Raw genomic sequence first — 23,195 nt, 5'->3', positions numbered from 1 at the left:
GTGGAGGGGGTTGGACAGAAAGGGGTCCTGCTGCCCAGATTTACCTGGAGTTTTGCTACTTCCTTCCTGATCAGGAAACTGACTTGGTCCCGGTCGTTCCTAGAGTAATAGAGACGGCACCAGGAAGGCTTCCCGTCCCTGCCTGCCCGGCCAGACTCTTGGTAGTACCCAGCCATAGACTTGGCAATATTCCAGTGAGCGACAAACCTGAAGGATCCAAAGGGACAAGCAGCGTGAGTTGCGGCAGAAGAGCTGAGGGGAGGAGTGATCAGAATCAGGGAAACAGGGCTCTCAGTGGTCATCAAGAGTAGGGAGGTTAGCAGGTTTCAGAATAAATGTAGCCAAGACCCCCCGCACCCAATCAGTAGGCCTTCCTGCCATGGAGCGGCCCAAGTTAAAGGCCGCAGCAGAATTAAAGGGGGCAATTCCAGTCCATATGAGAAACCAAAAACTCTCACAGTCATGGCCCAGAGGAAAAAGCACTGGGCTTAAAGAAAGAAGGTAAGGCCAGTAAGGAGCTGCATAACCTCGAGTAAATCCCTTCACCCTCATGGAAGAGAGGGAGCAATAACATTATTAAATACCTACTATGGGCCAGTTTATATATTTGTCTCATTTAATTTTACAATTACTATCAGGTGAGATAACTCCATTTTACAGACAATGAAATGATTCAGGAAAATGTGTACAAGGTGACATAGCAAGGGGACAGCAGAGCTAGGATTTGGGCCTGGGGCTGTCAGAGTAAAGTTGGCCCTAACAAGCCACAGCCAATGCAGGGTCCAAACTCTGCTTCCAAAGTCTGTGTTCTCTTAAATGTAAGCACATAGACTCATTCCTCCCCTGACCAACCCAGCTTCCCTGTGAGTCTTAACGAGACCATGTATGCAAAAGTGCTCTGTAAATCATACAAGGCATTATTGTTGGTGTTAATCAAAGCAAAGGGCTTCCGGTGGTAGCTGAAAATGTCTCTGGAATGTTAGGTGGGGCTAGAGGTAAAAGACTTCCCAGCAGTTGCCAGGGTGGGTCTAGGAGGCTGGGATGTACCCGTCTCTTCTAGATTGTCAGTAAGCAGTAACAAGGAATGCTGGGTAACAAGCCACTGCCTTTGATTTTCCACAGGGAGCATTTTCAGATAGTCCGCTCCAGTGAGGGAACTGGGCTGCGTTAATGGATGGGCCCGATGGCTGCATGCTGCCCTCTACTGGGGGATGGCAGAACCTGCTGCACAGTCACTGGAGAGTGGGCTGCACAGCATCCGTCACCATGTGGGCTATGCACTGAGGATTCTCTCCTGGGGCCTCCTTCCCCTCTGGCGCTAGGAGGACCATGTGCACTTGGTCCTTGAGGAGGAACACTAGGCAGCCCACTTGAGTCAGGGCCCAACTGGATAGGGAAGGCAAGAACCATCACTCACCTGACATTGGCTTTGTCCACTCCCATCCCAAAACTAATGGTTGCAACAATGACAGGGACCTTCTCCTCCATCCACTCGTTCTGCACCAGTGTTCTTTCGGAAGCCTTCAGCCCTGTGATGGAGGGGAAGGTGACGAAGGGAGCCTGTATTTCCCCTGGAATCTACCTCGGGTTTGTTACTGTATTGGGTGCTATACACACACCTGGAATCCATCACTTACCAGCTGTATGGCCTTGGGCCATGCACTTCACCTCAAAGACCCTGGACTGCATGGAGCACAGAGCACTCAATAAGCATCAAAGCCCAGATTCAAACCCAAGTCCACTGGCTTCCAAAACCTGTGCTCTTTCCATAACACCAGTACCTGGACTTCTAAAAACTCCTCACCTGCTGCTGGAAAGGTGCAGGGTGAGAAAAAGAATTCAGGAGTCATAATTCTCCTTTTAGATCTCATTTGTGTCTACACTCCTTTTTATGAACGTAAGGGAATCACTTTAGCTCTGCCTGGGTATCCGGAAAAAGAGGAATAGACATCTGAGCATCCAGGATCCTTAAAGAACAAGAGGCCCACGGAGAGGCTTCTGAGATGGAGGCGGACCCCTCGGCCCAGGCGCCCCTCACCTGCATGGTAAGCCTTGGCACTCAGTCCCCTGTAACTGAGCTCTGTGGCCAGCTGTTCACAAGCCTCTCTGGTCCTGCAGTAGACAATGCCGCAGCCGGACAGCAACTGAATGAGGAGACATGGGAAGAGAGTGAGCATTAAGAACAGAACAATCTGTCCGTTTTACTGTGGCCTCCTTTAAAAGAAGCTCTCGCTCTTTCTCCTGTCAGCCCCATAGGTTCCTCACCCCTTTACCAGCTTTCTGTCCAAGAGCCTTAAGGCAGAAGTCCCGCAGGTTCCCGTAGGGATCAGAAAGCAGCTCTTTGAACTGCACGTCATAGAACAGGTTGGCCCGAAAGCAGGGAGTCTTGAAGGTGGCAACTGGCTGCTTCAGGTGCAGGGCAGCAAATACATCCTCTCGGACTTGCGGGGTGGCTGTGGCAGTCAGAGCTACACACGGGGCATGCGCCAGGCGGGAACGGAGGGTACCCAGACGCAAGTAGTCAGGACGGAAGTCGTGCCCCCACTGAGAAACACAATGAGCTTCGTCCACCACCAGGTAGGAGAGCAGGTGACGGGACACCAGTGAGTTCAGCGTGGGCTGGAAGGAGGCCGAAGCCGCCATCTCCGGCGTAATGTACAGAAGTTTGGTCTCTGGCTTTTCTCGCTCTAGATCAGAGAGCAGCTCCTTTTTCTCCTGTGCTGAGAGTTTAGAGTTCAGGGAACTCACTCGTACCTTCAGAGCCAGCAAGTGATCCACTTGGTCCTGAGGGAACATAGGAAACAGTTCACTGAGGGAAGGACCCGGTGGTCAATGTCACCTTGGCTCGCTGGGCATTTCCCAGCCATAAACGTCCTCCTCCCAACCTCCAAGGTCTTCTCACAGGAGGTGCAGTGGTTGAGAGCACAGAGTCTAGAGACAGACAGTCCTGGCTCATTTCTGACTCACTGAATCACCACAGGCTCTTTGGCTGGCTCTGAGACTCTGTTCATCCTATAAAACTGGCAACTACCTAACAACATAGCTGTTGGCACTAAATGAAATTTTACACTGCAAAAATGAAATGAATGAACATAAACCATTGAGTTCAAAGCCTGAGACCTTGTGAAACTCACAAAGCACTGTTCCTATCACTCTGTTTCTCTTCATGCTGGATGGCTTTTAACCGCATGGCCACACTTCCTCATTTCTGATTCTGTCAGCCCATCTGCAGGCCTTAAATATACCCAGAGGTGCAGAGCAGATGCTGACAATGTCCCAGCCCGTTTAGATCAATTTTGCTTTCTATCATCTGCATCTTCTAACCTGTCAAAAGTGCACATGTGTGTCCATGAGTGAGTGTCTGTCTCACTCATATGTGTATACAGACATAGTTCCATACTCTTCTGGGTGGAAAGTAACAAAGGAAGGTGAGAGACCTCAGGCCATCGAGACACAGAAGACTCATTCATAACCCTCCAGAGTGATATACACTACTGGAGCTCCCATATTTGGGCAATTCAGAAACCCAACACAGAAAGGGAGATAGGAAAATCAAAGAAAATAAAAGGGTAAAGACCAGGGCGCCTGGGTGGCTCAGTGGGTTAAAGCTTCTGCCTTCAGCTCAGGTCATGATCCCAGGGTCCTGGGATTGAGCCCCACATTGGGCTCTCTGCTCATCAGGAAGCCTGCTTCCTCCTCTCTCTCTCTCTCTCTCTCTGCCTACTTGTGATCTCTGTCAAATAAATACATAAAATCTTAAAAAAAAAAAAAAAGGGTAAAGACCAAACAAGAAGTGACATTTCCAGTTGAAAACAACAACAACAACAACAAAAACAAAACAAACCTTCCCCTAAACTTTTTGGGCTACCATCTTCACACCCCTAAGCCTCACCTGAATCAAAGCAATGAGTGGAGAGATTACGATGGTGATGCCTTTGGCCAACAGAGCAGGGAGCTGATAGCAAAGGGATTTTCCTGCCCCTGTGGGCATGCACACAAAGACATCCTTGTCACCTGCAAAAAGACAACAACACTTAATAGTTCCTGCCTGGGGGGACCTGGGTGGCCCAAGCAGTTCAGTGTCTCTAGATTTTAGGTCAGGTCAGGATCTCAAGGTCGTGAGATCAAACCCAGCCCCACTTCAAGCTCTGCTCTCAGTGGGGAGTCTGCTTGAGATTCTCTCCTTCTCCCTACGTCCCTCCCTACATTTGTGCACGAGCACACTCTCTCTCTTGCAAATAAATAAATCTTTAAAAGAAAATAAATAAATAAATAAATAAATACTTCCTGTCTTTTATCTTTTACTTCATCAAGGCTGTTGAAAAATAAGAGTATAGGAAATGCACCTAGCAGTGTCTGGCACACAGAAAGTTCTCAATATAATGCTAATTTCCTTCCCATCCTTCCTGTGTAAAGGGTAGAGATCCAGAGAGATTTGGAAATGGCCACAACCATTTCCAGTAATGGCAATAACAACCATGAGGGTGAGAAGTCTGAGTCTGTTGGGATATGCATGATGGAATTAAATAGCCATGAAAAGTTGAATATTTCTAGATGAGTGGGCCCAGCTGTGGAGACAGGGAAGCAACATCACTTAGAGATCTTTTGTTTATAAGTGTTATAATGTAATTAATATTACATTGTTGCTTTCCTCTTGACAACCCCCATTTGCCAATGTATCTCAGGTTTACAGTATTATTACTCCCTCCTTCCCTACTTAGGACCCAGGTCAGTCTTCAAAAAAGGGCTTAGAGGGGCATTTGGGTGGCTCAGTAGTAAAGCATCTGCCTTCAGCTCAGGGTCCTGGGATCAAGCCCCGCATGAGGCCTGCTTCTCCCTCTCCCACTCCCCCTGCTTATGTTCCCTCTCCTGTTGTCTCTCTAACTCTGTCAAATAAACAAATAAATATATCTTATTTATTTATTTATTTATTTTTTAATAAAGGGGGGTTGGAAGGTCTGTGGCTGGATTAGGTTATTCCTGCCACGCCCACCACCGCCCACACACAAACCAACATGGATTGAAATCTAAGAGTTGTTTTCAAAGATAATTGCCGATGCTGGCTATGAAATGTAAGAACCAGAAGAGCTGGGTGATTCTGCCAATAAAACTGAAAGTTTTAAGTGACAAGTCTACAAGATTTCCAACAATTAGGGACCAAGAGTGGGAAAGTAGGAAGGGTTGAAAAGGAGGGCTTTTTGAAGGTGGCAACTGGCACCCTCAGGCAATGCTACAGTACAGCCAGCACAAATGTAAACGCAGGTATTTTGGCAATGTTACCTCTCACTACGGCCATGGTCGCACTCTCCTGTAAAGGTGTCTTAAAAGAGTCAAACCCAAAGACCTTCTTCAACGTGCTCCGGACTCGACGTTCAGGGTCAAAAGAAGGGCGGGTGCTCATCTTAGCGACAGACCGTGGCCAGAAGTTAAGGTAAAGGTGATGATCATATGATGGCAACGAAAACCCTCTGTTCCGCTTTTAAAATACTGCTCATCTTTCTCTAAGTAAAATTTGCTTTATTACTCTCAAGCAATATATTATTTCCAGCTAAAACAGCTCCAGATGAACAGCCTCAAGCAACACATTGCCGGGCAATTAACATCTCCATTTTCACGCTCGGGAAAACAGAAACACTGAAATATCCCATCCATGATACAGCACAGGCTAGAAATCAGATTACGAGAAGAAACTCAAACTGTATCTTTGGAATAATTTGGAGAAGATGGAATTGTTTTTCTAAGATCCACCTCCCGCTCCTTTTATAAGCGCTGATCTCACGGCCATTCTTCCCCCAGAGCCCCGACCCCTTCTTCGGACCTCCCGGAGGAGAATTCATCCCTCTTCCTCTAAGCCCCACAGATCCGCTCCTTTCTCCCTTCCCCAGCCGAAGCCTCCCTCGCTTCACCCCAAGATATCAGAGCTGGGCGCGGGCCACCCAGGAGCGAAGGACTCTTGCCGGGCCGCTGCTGCCCGCCGGTCGGGAACTACTCGAAGAACCCCATAAGCCACCCCAAATTCTGAGGAGCCAAATGGCTGGGAATTCTGTCAGGAAAAACCCACTCAACTTTATATCTGTCGCGCGGTGATGACGTTCCGAAGGGCGGGGCCAGGCGCAGAAAGGGCCCTTTTGATTGGTTCCTGGAGGGGAACCGGCGCGGGTTCTCCTGGGATAGGAAAAAGTCGCCTTTCCGTACGGAAGTCGGCGATTTTGACTCGTAGAAGTGAAGCACTCTGGGATTGTGGGAGTAAGATGGCGGGGAAGAAGAATGTTCTGTCGTCTCTGGCAGTTTACGCGGAAGATTCAGAGCCCGAGTCCGACGGCGAGGCTGGGGTCGAAACGGCGGGCGGCGCGCCTGGTGAGGCCCGAGGAGGGAACTGGAAGGGGAGAATCTGGTGTCTGCTCGGAATGCTGCTCACCTAGCAGAGCGGGAGGGAAAGAGATGGTCATTGTGCCCCCAGTGTCGGGTCCGCGAGCGTCAAAGCGCGATCGAGCCTCTGGCTGGGACAGAGTAGACGCTCTGGAATAAAAACGGGCCATCTCCTTCCGTTGATTCGATTATTCTGCCGAAACTTTTGAAAGGCTCCGTGCCGGGCAGCGTAGGACAGAGGGGTGGATGGAGAGGATCCAAAGCTACCTATTCCCTCCGGGTTCACTGTGTAATGGGGAGAGCGATGAGTAGAACGTACGTGGAAGTTGAAAAAGGTTGTGTCTTGTTAAATTTATAACTTCGCTTTAGGAATGTGCCCTAGACGCATCTTGGAGCCTTTAAAGATATGTATGTCTGATCTCGCTGATGAGGGAGTAATTCGTAGATTTGGGGTAGGATCTGGGTGTTTTGTGAGCTTTCTAATGCTTCTCAGTGATTCCCTTACTTTGTGAGCTGTTAAACCCCATCAGTGATTTTGTTGCCCTACTCAATGTTAGGAAATGAGAACAGATTGCTTTGGGATAATAAGGCAGCAAGTTACCTATCATATCTGGGCCTTCCTTTCCTCCTTTGGAGGTTAGCTTCTCTCAGTTTTTTGTGGTGTCTTCCAGTTGGGAAGTTCTCTGGTGGTTTCCCAGTAATTTGTATCATTTTATATTTTTTGTTGTTAGGTTGTTTTGGTTTAAAGGTAGAAGATGATTTTGTTTCTCAAGTAAGTATGATTGGTAGCCCCTTTGAGGGTCCCAGTTAAAGCTCCTGTTCGTAGGGAGGACACACAAAAATGAGGACAAAGGAGGTTTTCAAACAACCTGCAACAATAGCAGCTCAGAAAAGAGAAGGCTTCAACTGGCATACTAGGTGGATAGGAAGCATGAAAGCAAGAATTTGGCATTTGGTTTTCTTCCATGTTCTTTTAATGATTTTATCCACTAAATTGTGTTCTTTCCAAAGGCAGATTCTGGACCTATAGTCACTTACACGAGATTTAGGCACCCCTCTGATCTTCGGGGCTGGTTCTGGCCGCTCAAAATATTGTCTTCCATTTTTGTATGCCTTCATTCGTTTTTCTTTTTTCCTCTGTTTCAGAGGAGAAAGGTGGATTAGTATCAGAAGCCTATGGAGAGGATGACTTCTCTCGCCTCGGAGGTGATGAAGATGGCTATGAAGAAGAAGAGGATGAGAACAGCAAACAGTCGGTAAGTAAATCTGTTCCCAAATCCAGAGTTGCTCAAAGCACCGTTTCCTTTGGTAGAAACCTTCAAACTGTACTGACAGTGTTCCATTCCATGGCTAACGTCATTCCCCTCTGTTCCCCTGCTTTTTATTTGGTTTCAGTTGAGGAAACTGGGTTGGATATCAGTAGTTCTGTTTTGAAAACAAAACTTGTTTTCATCTGGACCATTTTGTATTAACTTTTGATTTGAAATTGGGGGGAAGAGATAATGGACTATTTCATTTAAATGAGATATCAATGAGTGTTTCATATGGGTTTTCCCGGTTTAGACAGTTTATTCCATTTACAGCAATGCATTCATCCTAACTGGTGTATCATTTATATCTGCAGTCAACTCTGTACTATTTTTAATCTTGGTTGGAACTTATTCAAATCTTTCAGCTTTTTAGTGAGATTAGGAAGGGAAATTATTTAGTTTTTTATTTGTGGTTTGATCCTTCTTAACTTCTTTTTTGATATTTGACTTGCACTTTTGATAAAAGTGCCTGCCGTTCTTGAGTACAAATCTTCCCAGACATTTAGTATGTGCTGGCAACAAGGAAAAGAGAAGTTGTGCCTTAATTAAACAGAAAGCCTTTGGATACATTATTGCCTGAGTCTTAGGAGCTAGAGTTTATAACAGCTTGGAGAGAAAGCAAGGATTCAAGCTGATGCTTAGCACAAAAACATACAAAGTGAAATCTGGTTATAGAATCTGGTTATTCAGCAACACCTTTAACCAAAATACTTAATGTACTTTACTATTTGTTTGAAAGTTTTCTTGTGTATTGATATTTAAATATTAGTGTCGAAAGATGTTTTAAGTAAAACAAAAAAGCATTTTGTATTTGATGCTCTTTTTGTAGATATTTTCATATCCGTAGCTCCACCATTAATGCTGATAATTAAGAATTGACTAAAATTGTTTAGAAAAGCTTTGCAGATTGTTTTCTTAAGTGCACCCATACTGGCTTAACACCATAACTGTTCTCTTAGTAATGATAACATTTCCGAAGTGTTGTTCCGCATTGCTTTGCTTAGAATTTTCATCATATTTAAGCTTTACATCATTCTAGTAAAATCCTCTCATCAAATCCCGATCTAGACATTCTAAAATGTGATTGTATTTGGCCGAGCTACATCTCTGATTATTTGGCACGATTGATCTCATCTTAAGGAAATCATGGGGATTACATTTAACCCTTTGGGCTCACTGGCACCTGGCAGGACAATTAAGTCTCGAAGCTACCCGTATAATTTGTTCGAGTCTCACAGGTGATGTTTATATCAACATCTGGGGCACTACTTGGTTTTTGGGTTAAAGTGTAGCTCAATTGAAAAAAGCAATTTCAAGTGAAACTTAATTTTTTTTCCCCTGGGTGTTAAGTTAAAGGCTCTTGTGCATTGGGGTGTTCTGGGAACAGACATGGATATAGCTACGTAGTAGGGTAGCCGATCTTTGACCTTCAGTAGTCTTCCATGGAATGGTGGGCTAGCCCGTGTGAGGCTGTAGTGCACACTTTAGAGAATGCCTTGTTCACATGATGATTTGTGTCAGGCTGGCTGTTTGGATCAGGAGCAAGACTGGATAGAACAGGTCAGTGGCAGTTCTGTGAGTGCTTGGATGGAGGCAGAGTCTGCTTGCCTGGGACCCAGGAAAGGCCAGGTGTTGATCTGTAGCCTTTCCCTGGGTCACTTGCCCTGGTCGTTTGACGCCTGCTCTCCTACTGTTCATGTAACTGTGACTGTTCCTGGGCTGAAGTGCTGGGGTGTGGTTGTGGGGGTCATGGCACTCTGACCGTGAACCACGTCATGGTAGGTCTGGGCCTGATGTCCTTGTGTATATGAAAGGCAAAGAAGGAAAAAAAGGTTCTCATGTTCCTGGTTTTAATAAGCATATTTCATTAGAAACACTGTGTCTGTTTTACCCTGTGGGACCTGGTCTTATTCTTTTCTGACACATTGCAACCTTTTTCATTTTTATATATGTGATTTTTAATCTCAGGCATTTTCATCACTCTAGACTATGGCACTGCTGGAGTCACGACTTTGAGCTGCTGATGTTCTTTTCTCCACCCCACCCCCAGAACATCTCCTTTTCCCCTTCTCTTCCTCTAGTTCTGGGTCATAGGGCAGGGGAGGGGTTCTTGGTGGGATGGCTCCAGCCCCTAGTTATGCATGTGAGAACCCACAGGCCCGCTCCTTTAAGCTTAATCCTCTAAATTCTTTGTCTTGTAGGAAGATGACGATTCAGAGACTGAAAAACCTGAGGCTGATGACCCAAAGGTATTTGGTGTTGGCTGTGGTGGGGTGGCTGGATGCAAACAAGGCATTGTAACATTGTGGCTCAGTTCCTATGTCTGGGCCAGCTCAGTCCCGCTGACACACTTTGCTAACACACTGTGCAACCATGTGTACATTTTCTGTGTTGAAACCAGCTTTCTAAAGAAAGGAGGTCACCATGGAATGAGTAAGTTCTGAGGCAGCTTGGATTTCCAGCCTTGCAGATAGTGCCATAGCTCCTGTCTAGAAAGATGAGAGGCCTGGCTGAGCATAGCAGCCTGCCTCTGCTCTTAGCCAGGTGGGCTTGGTGGGGTCGCTATACCTGCAGGTGGGTTAGATGTGGGAATGTCTCTGGAATCAAGAAGCCATAAGGGCTGCCTGTTGTACTCTTCAGTTGTCTAGAAGTGAGGAAGGGCCATGGGAGGGTCAGACAGAGTGAGGCCTCTCCCTGCCTTTTGGAAAAGTTGTACCTAATCCTTGTTTCCCCAGGCCCATGACCATCTACTTTTAGGTAAACAGAACGGGCTTTCTGAAACAACATCGCTATTTCTTCTGATACTTCCCTCCCAGTAGCAGCTGGGAGTCGTTAGCAGCATTTCCTGTCATGCTCCTTGACCTATTTTGATGATGGGTAAGACCCCCCCCCCCCGCCCTTCCCACCCCTGCTTTGTGTCAGGTAGCCTTGCTGGACTGTACGCTGTGCCTATTGAGGACACATTCTTTAGGGAACAAACATTTCTCTTTCAAAGAGAAAGTCTGATTCTGTCACTCTAGGCCTGGGGAATATGGGCCTAGTTTTGTGATTAAAAGCTACTTTGAAACCAACCAAAGCCTTCAAGGCAACATAGTAGAATTTAGAAAATTGTACCAAATTATAATCAAAACAATAGTGTATCCGAAAACAGGGTGCGAGCTCTTCCAAATTTGAACCGATTCTGTGTTTGGATAGAACTTTGTGCAGCCATTCAGCTAAGCCCATGAGAGGCTGTGGATGATACGGAAAACACATTTTCCCAAGGAAGAAAGCTTGGGCACCAGCACTCAGAAGAAAGAAAAAACTTGAGCCCTAGGTACTGCAAATGCCGCACCTTTCTGTGTCAAGTTCAGGAACTCAGGGTTAACTCATCCAGGCATTCTAAACATAAAACCGGAGGGCACACCTGTGGCCTGGGTCAAGGGCGGCCTCCCCGCTGCTTGGCTTGCGGAAGGAAAATGGCAGTAGTGGTAGTATCTTCTGTCTTAGTATTTGGGGTGTGAGGGCCTTCAAGCCCAGGCATGAGATAAGCCTGAGGAGCTGGCCAAGTGCTGGAACTTCATTGTGGAGGAAGAAGAGGGTTTGTGGGACCTGGAGCCTTTGTGTATGTAGTGGCTGGCCTTTGCTTAAGGCTGGAAGGCCTCCTGGGGAAGCTGGCTAGAGAAAAAGGTACAGGTACTCTGCTGCCACCCCTTCTGGAATACAGCAAGCTAAACAGCAAATCCCCTGGGAATGAGATTGGTGGTGAGGGGGCCAGAACTGGGAAATAGGTTAAAGTGTATTGGGTCAGCCTTTCTCGGTATCATGTGAAGGTTGGGAAGACGTGTCTTTTTTTTTTTTTTTTTTTTTAAGATTTTGTTTATTTATTTGACAGATCACAAGTAGACAGAGAGAGAGGGGGAAGCAAGCTCCCTGCTGAGCAGAGAGCCTGATGCAGGGCTCGATCCCAGGACCCTGAGATCATGACCTGAGCCAAAAGGCAGAGACTTTAACCCACTGAGCCACCCAGGTGCCCCAAGATGTGTCACTTATACTCAGCGTTTGACTGATGCGCCTTACTATATTTCATTCAGTCATTTGAACTTCGAGTCTGGTTGTGGCATAAAAAGTGTTCTAAAACAATGTCTGTTCTTGAGAGGCCCTTGGAGAGCAGAACACAGAAGCCACTCTCACAGTGACTTGTAGTTCTTTTGGAGGATGAGTGTGGAAGGGGTCAGACAGAGCTGTACATGTCCTTAAGTCCAAAAATCACGAGTGTTCATGGCACCGCAAGGACTGGAAACAGTCTTCTGTGCTCCCCATGCCTTAGTGCTGGTGCTGCCTTCCTCTCCTGCCTGAGCTGGTCTCAGACTGTCTTCAGGCAGCAGCCTCCACATCAAACCCCTCCCAATCCTTCATCCCTCTATTTCAGAACTCTTCTGTGGCATGCTTAATTTATTTTTAACTATATAGATAAAAATATAGATATAGATAGATATATATTCCTTAAAATTTATTTATTAGAAAGTCTGCATACATGTGCTGGTGGTAGAGGGAGGGAGAGGGAGAGTCTTAAGCAGACTTGACTGTAGGGCTGGATCTCATGACCTTGAGATCATGACCTGAGCCAAAACCAAGAGTGGGACACTTAACCAACTGTACCTCCCAGGCACCCCAACTTTTTTCCCCCAAATTGGCACCCCAACTTTTTTTTAAATTTTTTTATTTGACAGAGAGAGGGAGATCACAAGTAGGCAGATAGGCAGGCAGAGAGAGAGGAGGAAGCAGGCTCCCCGCTGAGCAGAGAGCCCGACGTGGGACTTGATCCCAGGACCCTGAGATCATGACCCGAGCTGAAGGCAGAGGCCTAACCCACTGAGCCACTCAGGCGCCCCGGCACCCCAACTTTTAACAATATTTTTGAATTCCAAGCCTTCAGTTTTGAATATTTCTACCTTAAGTATATGAAGTTTCTAAAATAGGATATGTTACCAGGATAAATTAGAGGCATCATTTATTTTGTTAGCAAATGGCTTGATGTCATTTCCACCAGAACTGTCTTTTCCACCAGATGGCACTCCTTCCTGCTTTGGCTTTTTATTATTATTATTATTATTATTCAAGATTTTATTTCTTTATTTGACAGATAGCACAAGTAGGCAGAGTGAAGGGAGAGGGAGAAGCAGGCTCTCTGCTCCCAGGACCCTGGGATCATGACCTGAGCCAAAGGCAGTTACTTAACCAACTGAGCACCCAGGCGCCCCTTATTATTATTTTTGTAAAGATTTTATTTATTTGTCTGAAGGAGAGACTGAGAGCACGAGCAGGAGGAGGGGCAGAGGGAGAGGAGCATGGAGCAGGGCTCAATTCCACGACCCCAAGATCACAACTAGAGCTGAAATCAGATGCTCAGTAGATGAGGCAGCCAGGCGTCCGCTGCTTTAGCTTTTTAAAATCTGCTTTTCGTTTCTTACTACAGCAGTTCTCAGAACATTTTGGTGTCTTTGCACAATTAAACACCGAGGATCCCGAAGAGCTTTACTTCATTTTGGTTTTATCTATTGGTACTTACTATTTTAGAAGTTAAAACTGAAAAAATTTTGGGGGCGCCTCGGTGGCTCAGGGGGGTTAAAGCCTCTGCCTTCGGCTCAGGTGATGGTCCCAGGGTCCTGGGATCGAGCCCCACATCAGGCTCTCTGTTCAGCAGGGAGCCTGCGTCTCTCTCTCTCTCTCTTTCTGTCTGCCTCTCTGCCTGCTTGTGATCTCTCTCTGTCAAATAAATAAAATCTTGGGGGGAAAAAAAACCTGAAAAAAAGTTTTAAATAGTTGTCATTTTAAAATAACAAACCCATTACATATTAACGTAAATAACATTTTAATGAAAAATAACTATTTCTGAAACTGAAAAAAGTTGATGCAAAGATGCACTTTTTCCCACTGCACAGGTCTCCTTAACGTCAAACGGCCATCTTGGTGCACAGCTAGGTTCTCCTCACCCTTCCGGCACTTGCTCTGTTGCAATGTGTTCTTTTGGTTGAAGTAGTTAAAGAAAATCTGGTTTCACATACCGGTCATTGGGAAGAGGAAAAATTATTTTAATAACCCTTTAGGTGATTGTGGATCTCTTCTTTAATATTTTATCAAAATTCAACAAGCAGTGGTTTCCTAAAAGTTAATCGCACCATGGAATGTGATACGTTCTCAGTGACCTTTTTTTAAACTTTTCTTTTAGATTGTATTTATTTATTTTAGAGAGAGAGCTTGAGAGAGAGCACAAGCAGGATGTGGGGCAGAGGGAGAACCAGGCTCCCCCCTGAGCAGGGAGCCTGATGTGGGGCTCAGTCCCAGGAACCCTGGGATCACGACCTGATCCAAAGGCAGACACCCAACCAACCGAGCCACTGAAGCACCCCTGAACTTTTTTTTTTTTTTAAGATTTTATTTATTTATTTATTTGACAGAGGGAGAGCACACAAGCAGGGAGAGTGGCAGGGAGAGGGAGAGGCGGGCCTTCCGCGGAGCAGGGAACCCAATCCAGGGCTCGATCCCAGGACTCCGGGATCATGACCTGAGCCAAAGGCAAATGCCCAACCGACTGAGTCACCCAGGAGCCCCCTCAGTGAACTTTTTGTACTCACTTTATTTAAGTCCCCGGTCTGCCTAACACTCTGAAGGGCTGTTTTACCCATCCATGATGTTCCATCCTCAGGCTCTGGGATTTGGGAAATGTTGGTTCACCGAGTTATGCAGATGTGCAGTGCTGTATCTTGTTTTCTGATATCCAAAAAATTGTATTTGTTAATGACATTACTAATCTCATTAGACAAGCCATTAACTATTTCACTGCGGAGAATACACATTTTCCAGGATGCTAATTTTTACTCAAGATCTTGAATTTTATTATCATCAGTGAGTTCAGTGAGTTCTGTTGGAGTTTTCCTTGATGTGACAGGCTCCATTTTCTAATTTATTTATTTTTTATTTTTTTTTAAGATTTTATTTATTTATTTGACAGACAGAGATCACAAGGAGGCAGAGAGGCAGGCAGAGAGAGAGGAGGAAGCAGGCTCCCTGCCAAGCAGAGAGCCCGACGTGGGGCTCAATCCCAGGACCCTGGGATCATGACCTGAGCCGAAGGCAGAGGCTTTAACCCACTGAGCCACCCAGGCACCGCTAGGCTTCATTTTTTTAGAAAATGTCTGGCACTTACCCAAATCTGACTAATGGTAGTTTGTCTGTCCCTCATTCTTTCAAGTAAAAATGGTGTTCCATGGAGAAACCAACTAGATAAGCTAGTAACTCCCTCACCTAAGTGCTTCTCCTTGAAGTAACCATCGGACCTCAGTGTGCAGAGGTGTTGACGCACCCTCTCATGGCATCAGAGAAAGTGCAAAAAAAAAATTGTACTCAAGGGTCAAGACTCAGTCAGATTAATCATTTTGACTACTTCAGCAAGGATATTCTCAGTGAAATGTTTTTTTTTTTTAATTGAGAGTATGCCTACTGCTAAAACTAAGTGTAGCTGCCTCGATTTGTTCTAAAGGGTCCAGCTTTACCCACCATCGCTCCTGCCAACATCAGCATAGTGAAAAAGGCAAGTGATGTCTTAGTATTGGGGAAATAGTTTTGACTGTGCAGACCCCCAGGGGTCCACAGATCAACTTGGAGAACCACTGTTCTTCAGAAACAAGGATCTTGGGTTGGTAATACTGACTCGTTGTTACACGGCTTTTTACAGTGGTGTGTAGCATCCAGTCAGCTGTCAGCTGTACAGGGCCTTGAGCTGCAGGGAAGGGGGAGGGTTTCCAGAGTAAGACCAGACAACCCCGGGACGGCGGGGGCACTTAAGTCTCTGGAGTAGATGGAGTTTGAATTCCAGCTGTCTTTGGGCAAGTCCCTTAACCTCAGGCTTTGTCACCTGGAAAACAAGCATCATCATAAAATCCACCTCATTTGTCTTATGCGGATTAACTGAGTGAATAGGAGCAGATAATTAGCTTGATAATGTCGGGGATGTGTGTGCTCAGTGGCATTGGTCGCAACCACCAGGACCTCCTGTGCTTGCTTCCCAGGCTGGTCACCCTGTCGTTGGGCCTGTTTGGGAATTACAAATTCCACATTTTGAGACTGGAGTGCATTCAGAGGAGAGCAGTCATAAAGGTGAGGGGGCTAGAGGGATCTAGCTAGAAACCACGTTACCTGAGAGGTTAAGGAGCTGAGAGGTGATGGGGGAAGAGCCTGCATTGTCTGCTGTTTGAAGGGCCCCTAGGGGAGGAGCAGGGAGGGGAAAGCCATGTGCAGACCTTAAAGCAACGCACAGAGTTACGGAAGACACGTTTGCTTCCCAAGGTAGTGAGCTCCCTGTTTCTGGACCTTTTTCAGACAAGTTTTAAGAAAGCCTTTGTCAAAAAAAAAGAGAGAGAGAAAGAAAGAAAGCCTTTGTCAAGAATGCCCTAAAGAGGGGCACCTCGATGGCTCAGTGGGTTAAGCCTCTGCCTTCGGCTTAGGTGATGATCTCAGGGTCTTGGGATCGAGCCCCACATCGGCTCTCTGCAGAGAGCCCACTTCCCCCTCTTTCTCTGCCTGCCTCTCTGCCTACTTGTGATCTCTCTCTCTCTGTCAAATAAATAAATAAAATCTTAAAAAAAAAAAAAAAAAGAATGTCCTAAAGAAATGTGTGAATTGGGGTTGGACTGACCACTGCCCCCGCCCAGGTGGTCTCCTGGGGAAGGGCGTGGACATTATGGATAATCGAAGTTGAGTGTTCTCTCACTCCACTTACTATCTGCTGACTTGAGAAAGTACAAGTGTAGAGTACAAAGACTGGGAATTGCCCTAATTTTTATCACTGATGTTGGGGGTTGCCTCTGAGCGCAAAGTCCCATATTTGGAAAGTTGAGTAAGAAATGGTAACTCCAGACCCACCTCTGGAGGGAGACTTTGGTTCTAATCCATCAGCCTGGGAGGCAGGATCAAGCTCTGGGTTGCTGAGTTTGCCCTAACGCTAGAGCAAAGGAGGTGGCCGAACATTCCACGGGAAGAAGAATGCTTCTGCACTTCTGTTCCATTGTGTTTTTCTCTCCAACTTCCAGTTTTCTGATCTTACCTCCTCAGTAAGCAGCCTGACTCTGATCTGATCACTCAACAGAAGGTGGCACTGCTCTCCTAGAAAAAGTTGGACCAGAAGTGGCAGGCCTCCCCTTCAGCTCTTTACTGTAGGCACGAGGGTGCCAGATGGCTTAAGTGTTTCCTCCATCTGTTTGCCCTTGGCATATGGGCTTCCTTTTCCCACTCTCTTTTGTCCGTGGTCTACCTCGGCTACCCTGGAACGTTTTGCCTTGCTTATTTTTTTCTCCACTCCCACAGTTCCTGTGGATGAAGGTATTTCCACTGGCTTACTGTCTCTGACACACCCTTCCTTTGAAAACAAACACGGGCATTGATGACCTGGCACGGGAAAGCCAGAGCGGCCCGCTGCCAGCTAGCTGGGAGGGCCGGCTTTGCTATGCTGTGCGGGGTGGGATTGCCGGCTCCCTGCCGTGTTGCAGTCCCGGCTTTGACCTGGGGAAAGAATCCTCTTGGCCCGAAGAGCAAACATCTGTCAAAACAAAATAGTGTCTCTGGGTCAAGAAGGTGGCATCGGGTGGGAGAAAATACGGTTCCGGCATTTTTTTTAAAGGTGTGTATAACTCTGATTAAAATAAAACATTTTTTTAAAGATTTGATTTTATCTGTTTGAGAGAGAGAACATGAGTGGAGGGGGAAGGCAGAGGGAGAGGGAGAAGCAGAGTCCCTGATGATCAGGGATCTCTACACAGGGCTCAATCCCAGGACCCTGGGTTCAGGACCTGAGCTGAAGGCAGACAGATGCATAACCAATGGAGCCACCCAAATGCCCCAAAATAAAACATTTCTAAGATTCATTGACCCTAAGGGGCGCCTAGGTGGCTCAGTTTTGTTTGAGTGTCTGCCTTCAGCTCAGGTCCTGATCCTGGGGTCCTGGGATCGAGCCCCGCTTCGGGCTCTGCTCGGTGGGGAGCCTGCTTCTCCCTCTTGCTGCTGCTCCCCTTGCATATGAAACCACTCTCTCTTTCTCTATCAAATAAAATCTTTTTTAAAAAAGATTTTTTGACCCCGAAAATAGTGCAGAAATGTGAGTTCATACCCTTGGAGCCAACTTGGAGTTAGTGGACTTGGAGTCAGAAGACCCAGGTTGAGCGCGCCTCGGCTCCCTGCAGCTCTGGGACCACAGGCACCTGGCTTCAGCGGCCCTCAGCTCGTCTGTGATGCCCACTTCACTAGGTGGTGTGATGCGTGCGGGCGCTTTTTAACACAACTGGGTCTGCCCAGAGGCCCCCATCCTGCAGGTCACAAGTTGCCACATTCTTCTCAGTTCATGGCACCCTTGCTGTCTCAGGAATTTTATCACAGAACTCGCAGGCCAAAAGAAGTACCCAGCAGTTAACTCGAAACAGTATTCCTAGCCTCACAGTTTGGTAGCCGCTTGAAAGGATAATCCATGAATTTGTGTGGTGTCCGATGGATACTGATTCATGCTGTGATCCCCTTGAAATTTTGATTTATCTTTTTTGAGAGGGAGAGTGTGAGTGGGGGTTGGGGACAGAGGGAGAGAGAGAATCCCAATCCCATCCACACCTAGTGTGAAGTCGCCTGACACCGGGCTCGATCTCAGGACCCTGAGATCATGACCTAAGCCAAAATCAAGAGCCAGCTGAGCCACCCAGGCTCCCCTCCCTTGAAATTTTTAAATGCCATGTGTGTCCTTTGTGAGTTTTCTGCAGCGTCCTGGGTGCTTTGATGGCATTCTGTGAACTGTGTTGGTAGATTGTCTCTGCAGTTCCAGAGCACCGGGACTTGTAAGGTTCTCATCCTCCCTGGAGGCTGGGCTCAGCCACTCACGAGTCTCACCTTAGGTGACTGTACCTCACACACTTGAATTCCCTTAAGGAGGTCAAGTGTCTTGGTCACCAAGTGTTATTAATTGGCTTGAAGTCTAGAGGAAGGATTCCCACTGGATAGAGCTGATTCGGTAATCCCCTGCTCCTTCTCCTCTCCAGCCTCTCCCCCACCCCAGCATTTTTCCTTTAAGATTTTATTTATTTGTTTGACAGAGAGAGAGAGAGCACAAGCAGGCAGAGAGGGAGGGGGAAGCAGGCTTCCCGCTGAGCAGAGAGCCCAGTTCGGGGCTCAATCCCAGGACCCTGAGATCATAACCTGAGCTGAAGGCAGAGGCTTAACCACACTGAGCCGCCTAGGCACCCCCTAGCATTTTTTTTTTTAAGATTTTATTTATTTATTTGTCAAAAAGAGAGAGAATGAACACAAGGAGAAGGAGCGGCAGGCAAAGGGAGAAGCAGGCTCCCTGCCCAAGCAAGGAGGCCTATACAGGACTGAAGCCAGAGGCTTAACCAGCTGAGCCACCCAGGCATCTCCCGTCAAGGCATTATTACTGATCTTCCCAAGTTTCAGAATCAAACATCTGGAGACTGGAAACTGCCCATGGATCTTATTTCCAAGGAATTTGTTACTGGCTACTGATTTTAGGAAGAACTTCCAGGAGCCTCCCAGCCATTGCAGGTGGGCTGCATTTCCAGTTGAAATCCTTGATTCTCTTTATTGGCCGTCCAAGGAAAGGTGCTCCGGAACATGCACCAGCTTCTGCAGGATTGCCGCAGAGCCAATGTTTTCCTCTTCGGGCTTTGAGTGTGCTCTTCCTCCAGGACTCTGAAGTCAGACAGGAAGATGCTAAGGCTTTTCATAAACAAGCTGCATAGGGTTCTGTTTACCGTGAAGGCTACTTAAGAGAGACAGGTTGTGGGGCACCTGGGTGGTGTGGTTGGTTAAGCACGTGACTCCTGGCTTCAGCTCCAAGTCTACTTGAGATTCTCTCTCCCTCTGCCCCCCCTTCCCATGCTCATTTTCTCTCTCCCCTCTCTCTCTCAAATCTTTTTTTAAAAGTTGGGGGGAGCGCCTGGGTGGCTCAGTGGGCTAAGCCTCTGCCTTTGGCTCAGGTCATGGTCTTGGGGTCCTGAGATCGAGCCCTGCATTGGGCTCTGCTCAGTGGGGAGCCTGCTTCCCCCTCACTGCCTACCTCTCTGCCTACTTGTGATCTCTCTCTCTCTCTCTGTCAAATGAATAAATAAAATCTTAAAAAAAAAGGGGGGGGGGCAGGTTGTACGGTGTGGTATAGGAACCTGAGTCCTTTTCCAGCCTTCACAGGCGGGTCATCGTGTGCCTTTGCTTGGTGAGCTTCAGAAGAACCCATGCTTGTGGAATATTCTACTGAAAATTACTCTTCAGGATGGTACAGCAAAGGTTAGCTGTTCGAGCATAAACTTGGACTTTTTCTTAGCGGTCTTTGATACCTGAAAGGGTTATATGATACTGTTTTTCTGGTGGTTTTCCTATCAGGATTTTGTTTTATTTTAATTTTATTGTCAAATTACTATAATAGCAGGAATTGAATATTTTGTAAAAGAAAAATCACCTAATTCCACAATCTTAACAGTGCATCCATTTCATTCTTCTGTCCTTTCTGTTTGCTCACATAAGAGCATACATATTTTGCAGTTTTGTTTCCATCTGAATAAAAAACGTTTTCAGTGTCGTTCCAGTCTGCGTAATTATAACAGTGGTGGGAAATGAGAAGCTAAACACTTAGAATTGTGTGGAACGTGAGTTATAGCTCAATGAAACTTTGCTCTAAGAAGAAACTTTTTTTGTCATTTTCTAAAAACCTTCAAAGAGGAATGATGCAGGAAAGGTTGAGATCTGGCACTTATTCTAAGGGAAAGACCAGTCACTAGCGTACTTTTTCGCATCAGTTCCTGAAGCTCTTCTCATGTGAGCTAGCTAGAATACAAACCAGAGTGAGTACCCTCCAGTAGCAAAAAAAAATAATTTGTTTATAATTGTTACTGAACAAAACACCACGATTAGGCTCTGGTGGGCAGAACACATGCCGTGCTCTTTACGTGGGTTAGAAGAAATAACTCATTCTTTGAAACTTGAGTTCTCACAGTCCCCATGATTGTTCACCCAGGAAGGGAGGAGGGCTGAACAGTGGTCAGGATTTGGTAGCATTCCTTCCAAAAGCACCCAGGAAGTCTCTAGGCTATGGACAGGGTAGCAGCCCTCCCTGGTTATATGATTAAATCTTCAGTACCAGTCATTCCATTAAGGTCAGCTCAGACATTACTCACTGGAGCACTGTGGACCCTTGAGCTATTTCCCTACTCCTTACAGTTAAAAGGTAATACTTTTGGCTGTCTTCCCCCCTTAACGCCTCCTTTGCTCTGTGACTTACTATGGAGTCATTCCTGGAAGGATATTTTTTCTCCTTGGTCTTTGATGTTGGCTTCCCCAGTTGTTGAACCAAAGGCTTCGGAGAAACCGTTATTATCTGCCGCCTTGTAGTCTAGAGGGAGGAGATCAGAAATTGGAAAGCAGTACTACTAGGCTTTGGGTCGGACAGACTCGGGCTTGAGTCTCAGCATTGCCACCGCCTAGACGAGAAGCCACTTCATTGGACTTTGCCTTGGTTTACTTATCTGTAAGATGGGAATGATAATGTCTGCCTCGTGGTAAGGGAGATTCGGATGATATGTGTTAGCTTGGAGTGGGTTTGGTGGTTCGGGGCCTGGGAGGGAGCATATGTACTTGGTCTTGGTCCCTCCATCTTGGTTTTTTTATCCTACCTTCCCCCATGTTGTGCCTCCTGTACCTCGTGACCCTTTGAGTGCTGATTAGAAAAAAGATTGCAGCATGACTCATCTGAGACCAGAGACGGAAATGGCCCTTGACCATTGCTGGATTGGGAGTCATCCACTCTGAACTTCTTTTTTTTTTTTTTTTTTTTTTTTTTTTAAGATTTTATTTAGTTATCTGACAGACAGAGATCACAAGCAGGCAGAGAGGCAGGCAGAGAGAGAGAGGAAGGGAAGCAGGCTCTCTGCTGAGCAGAGAGCCCGATGTGGGGCTCGATCCCAGGACCCTGAGACCATGACCTGAGCCGAAGGCAGAGGCTTAACCCACTGAGCCACCCAGGCGCCCCCACTCTGAACTTCTTGCTGGAAGTTGTAATGTGGCCTTTGAATTGTTGAGAATGCCCAAGCCTCCTTACTTAACATTTCGTGCTTCCCTGCTCTCTCACCAGGATGGCCAAATGGCCACTCATCTTTAACAAAGCTGGGGTTGCCCTTGCAGAAGTGGGAGTCATGGAATTTCCATGCTGGGATCTGTGCTTCTAAATGGTGACCTGATCCGAGCAGCAGACAGGACAGAGAATTGGGGGGGGGGGGGGCCTGCAGTGCAGGCTGTAGCACTTTTATAGAGGGAAATGGCTCTTTTGTTGTCCAGATTGAAAGAATTCCAAGCTAGGTCCTTTGTGTAGCCGCCTTCCAGAGAAGGTCTGATTACATCTTCAGCTGAGCACTTCTGATAGAAATGTCATCGCTGGAAGTGGTGATCTCCTGCAGAGGAGGAGGACCATTATTCTCCTCTGACCTCCCCTCTTGGCTCCACTGAACTGCCAACAGACTATACTTGCCCCAAGTCAACTGAGGCTCAGACTGCCAGAAGCCCCACCCCGTTCCTTTGTGGTTCTGCAGCCAGAAGGAGCCCCTGCATGCCCAGTCGGCCAGCCTTCAGCCCTGCAAGCCCCAACATACTTCTTCCCTTTGGGCCCAGATGCCACAGATTACTAACCAAGGTGTGGCTGGGTGCCTCCTTCCCTAGTCAGGGTTTATCTTTTTGAAATTCTATGATTCAGAAAACAAGCTGCCTGTCCTTTGGGAGGGATCTGGCACTTCCCACCCTCATTCTGTAATTCTAATCCTTGTCCCTTGAAATGCTGCGTGCAATTTCTGGGTTCAAGAAGATTTTGCTCATTTGCATTCCTAATTTTGGAGTTTGTTTTTTTCTAAATGGTGCTTTAAAAGCACGGGCTTTTGCTTTTGGCCCCATAGATCGTTAATTCCTCTTTCTGCCTTTTTGCAGATGGTGACCAATTTGCCTTTCCAATCTCCTGGCTTTCTGGTATCTGTTACTTTTGTCCTATGTGTTAATCTTAACACGTGTTTGGTGGCTGACCTCTCAGATGGGATGATGGTAGTGTAATTTAGTGAGCATGTCGAGTTATATGTCAGAAAGACTTAACTTTTCTGTCCTCAGACTCACAAAGCTATTTTCTTTGTCCTTGTCTGGCTCCAAGCCCTTCCACCTTGTCCCCAAATAACAATTTGAAACGTTGAGACACTGTTTTTATGGAAGACCTTTAAGAAAAAAGTACAACCTGACACACCACTGAAGGGCTAATTCAGATTCTTGCTGTGAAGTGACCTCTTGACCCAAACACAGACACCCCTAGGTATAAGAGGGAGGAATGGAAGGTCCCTTTCTGAACATCTTCTGCAACTTTCTAGAAACTCAGAGTCTTCAGATGTCTTGAATCAAATGTAATCAAATCAGATACCAAAGTCTCCCCTTGGGAAATGGCTCTTGGCCAGAGCTTTGCAT

General features: G+C 46.6%; 2 protein-coding genes across 8 annotated transcripts in view; one reads left to right on the top strand and one right to left on the bottom strand.

The window, feature by feature from the left end:
• Positions 1–6,061, bottom strand: part of RECQL5 (RecQ like helicase 5) — a 37,479-nt gene extending 31,418 nt beyond the window's left edge. The window contains exons 1-7 of one of the 4 annotated variants that reach the window (XM_047706575.1): positions 5,917–6,061; positions 5,281–5,415; positions 3,893–4,014; positions 2,266–2,784; positions 2,039–2,144; positions 1,418–1,529; positions 45–207 (exon numbers count right to left, since the gene is read on the bottom strand). In XM_047706575.1, the coding sequence (XP_047562531.1) occupies positions 45–207; positions 1,418–1,529; positions 2,039–2,144; positions 2,266–2,784; positions 3,893–4,014; positions 5,281–5,401 (1,143 nt within the window). In that variant the 5' untranslated portion in view covers positions 5,402–5,415; positions 5,917–6,061. Of the gene's footprint in view, positions 1–44; positions 208–1,417; positions 1,530–2,038; positions 2,145–2,265; positions 2,785–3,892; positions 4,015–5,280 lie in introns of all 4 variants that reach the window. The other 3 variants (XM_047706571.1, XM_047706574.1, XM_047706572.1) reach the window with 3 other exon arrangements.
• Positions 6,062–6,208: 147 nt separating this feature from the next.
• SAP30BP (SAP30 binding protein) overlaps positions 6,209–23,195 on the top strand; it is a 36,656-nt gene continuing 19,669 nt past the window's right edge. For 2 of the 4 annotated variants that reach the window (XM_047707721.1, XM_047707720.1), the window contains exons 1-3: positions 6,209–6,357; positions 7,516–7,625; positions 9,881–9,928. In XM_047707721.1, coding sequence (XP_047563677.1) covers positions 6,252–6,357; positions 7,516–7,625; positions 9,881–9,928 — 264 coding nt within the window. In that variant the 5' untranslated portion in view covers positions 6,209–6,251. The remainder of the gene's footprint in view (positions 6,358–7,515; positions 7,626–9,880; positions 9,929–23,195) is intronic. The other 2 variants (XM_047707723.1, XM_047707722.1) reach the window with 1 other exon arrangement.

Source organism: Lutra lutra, chromosome 16 (genome assembly GCF_902655055.1).
Source record: "Lutra lutra chromosome 16, mLutLut1.2, whole genome shotgun sequence".
NCBI lineage: Eukaryota > Metazoa > Chordata > Mammalia > Carnivora > Mustelidae > Lutra > Lutra lutra.
Note: the sequence above shows the minus strand (reverse complement) of the source record. Positions and strands in the feature narration are given on the sequence as shown.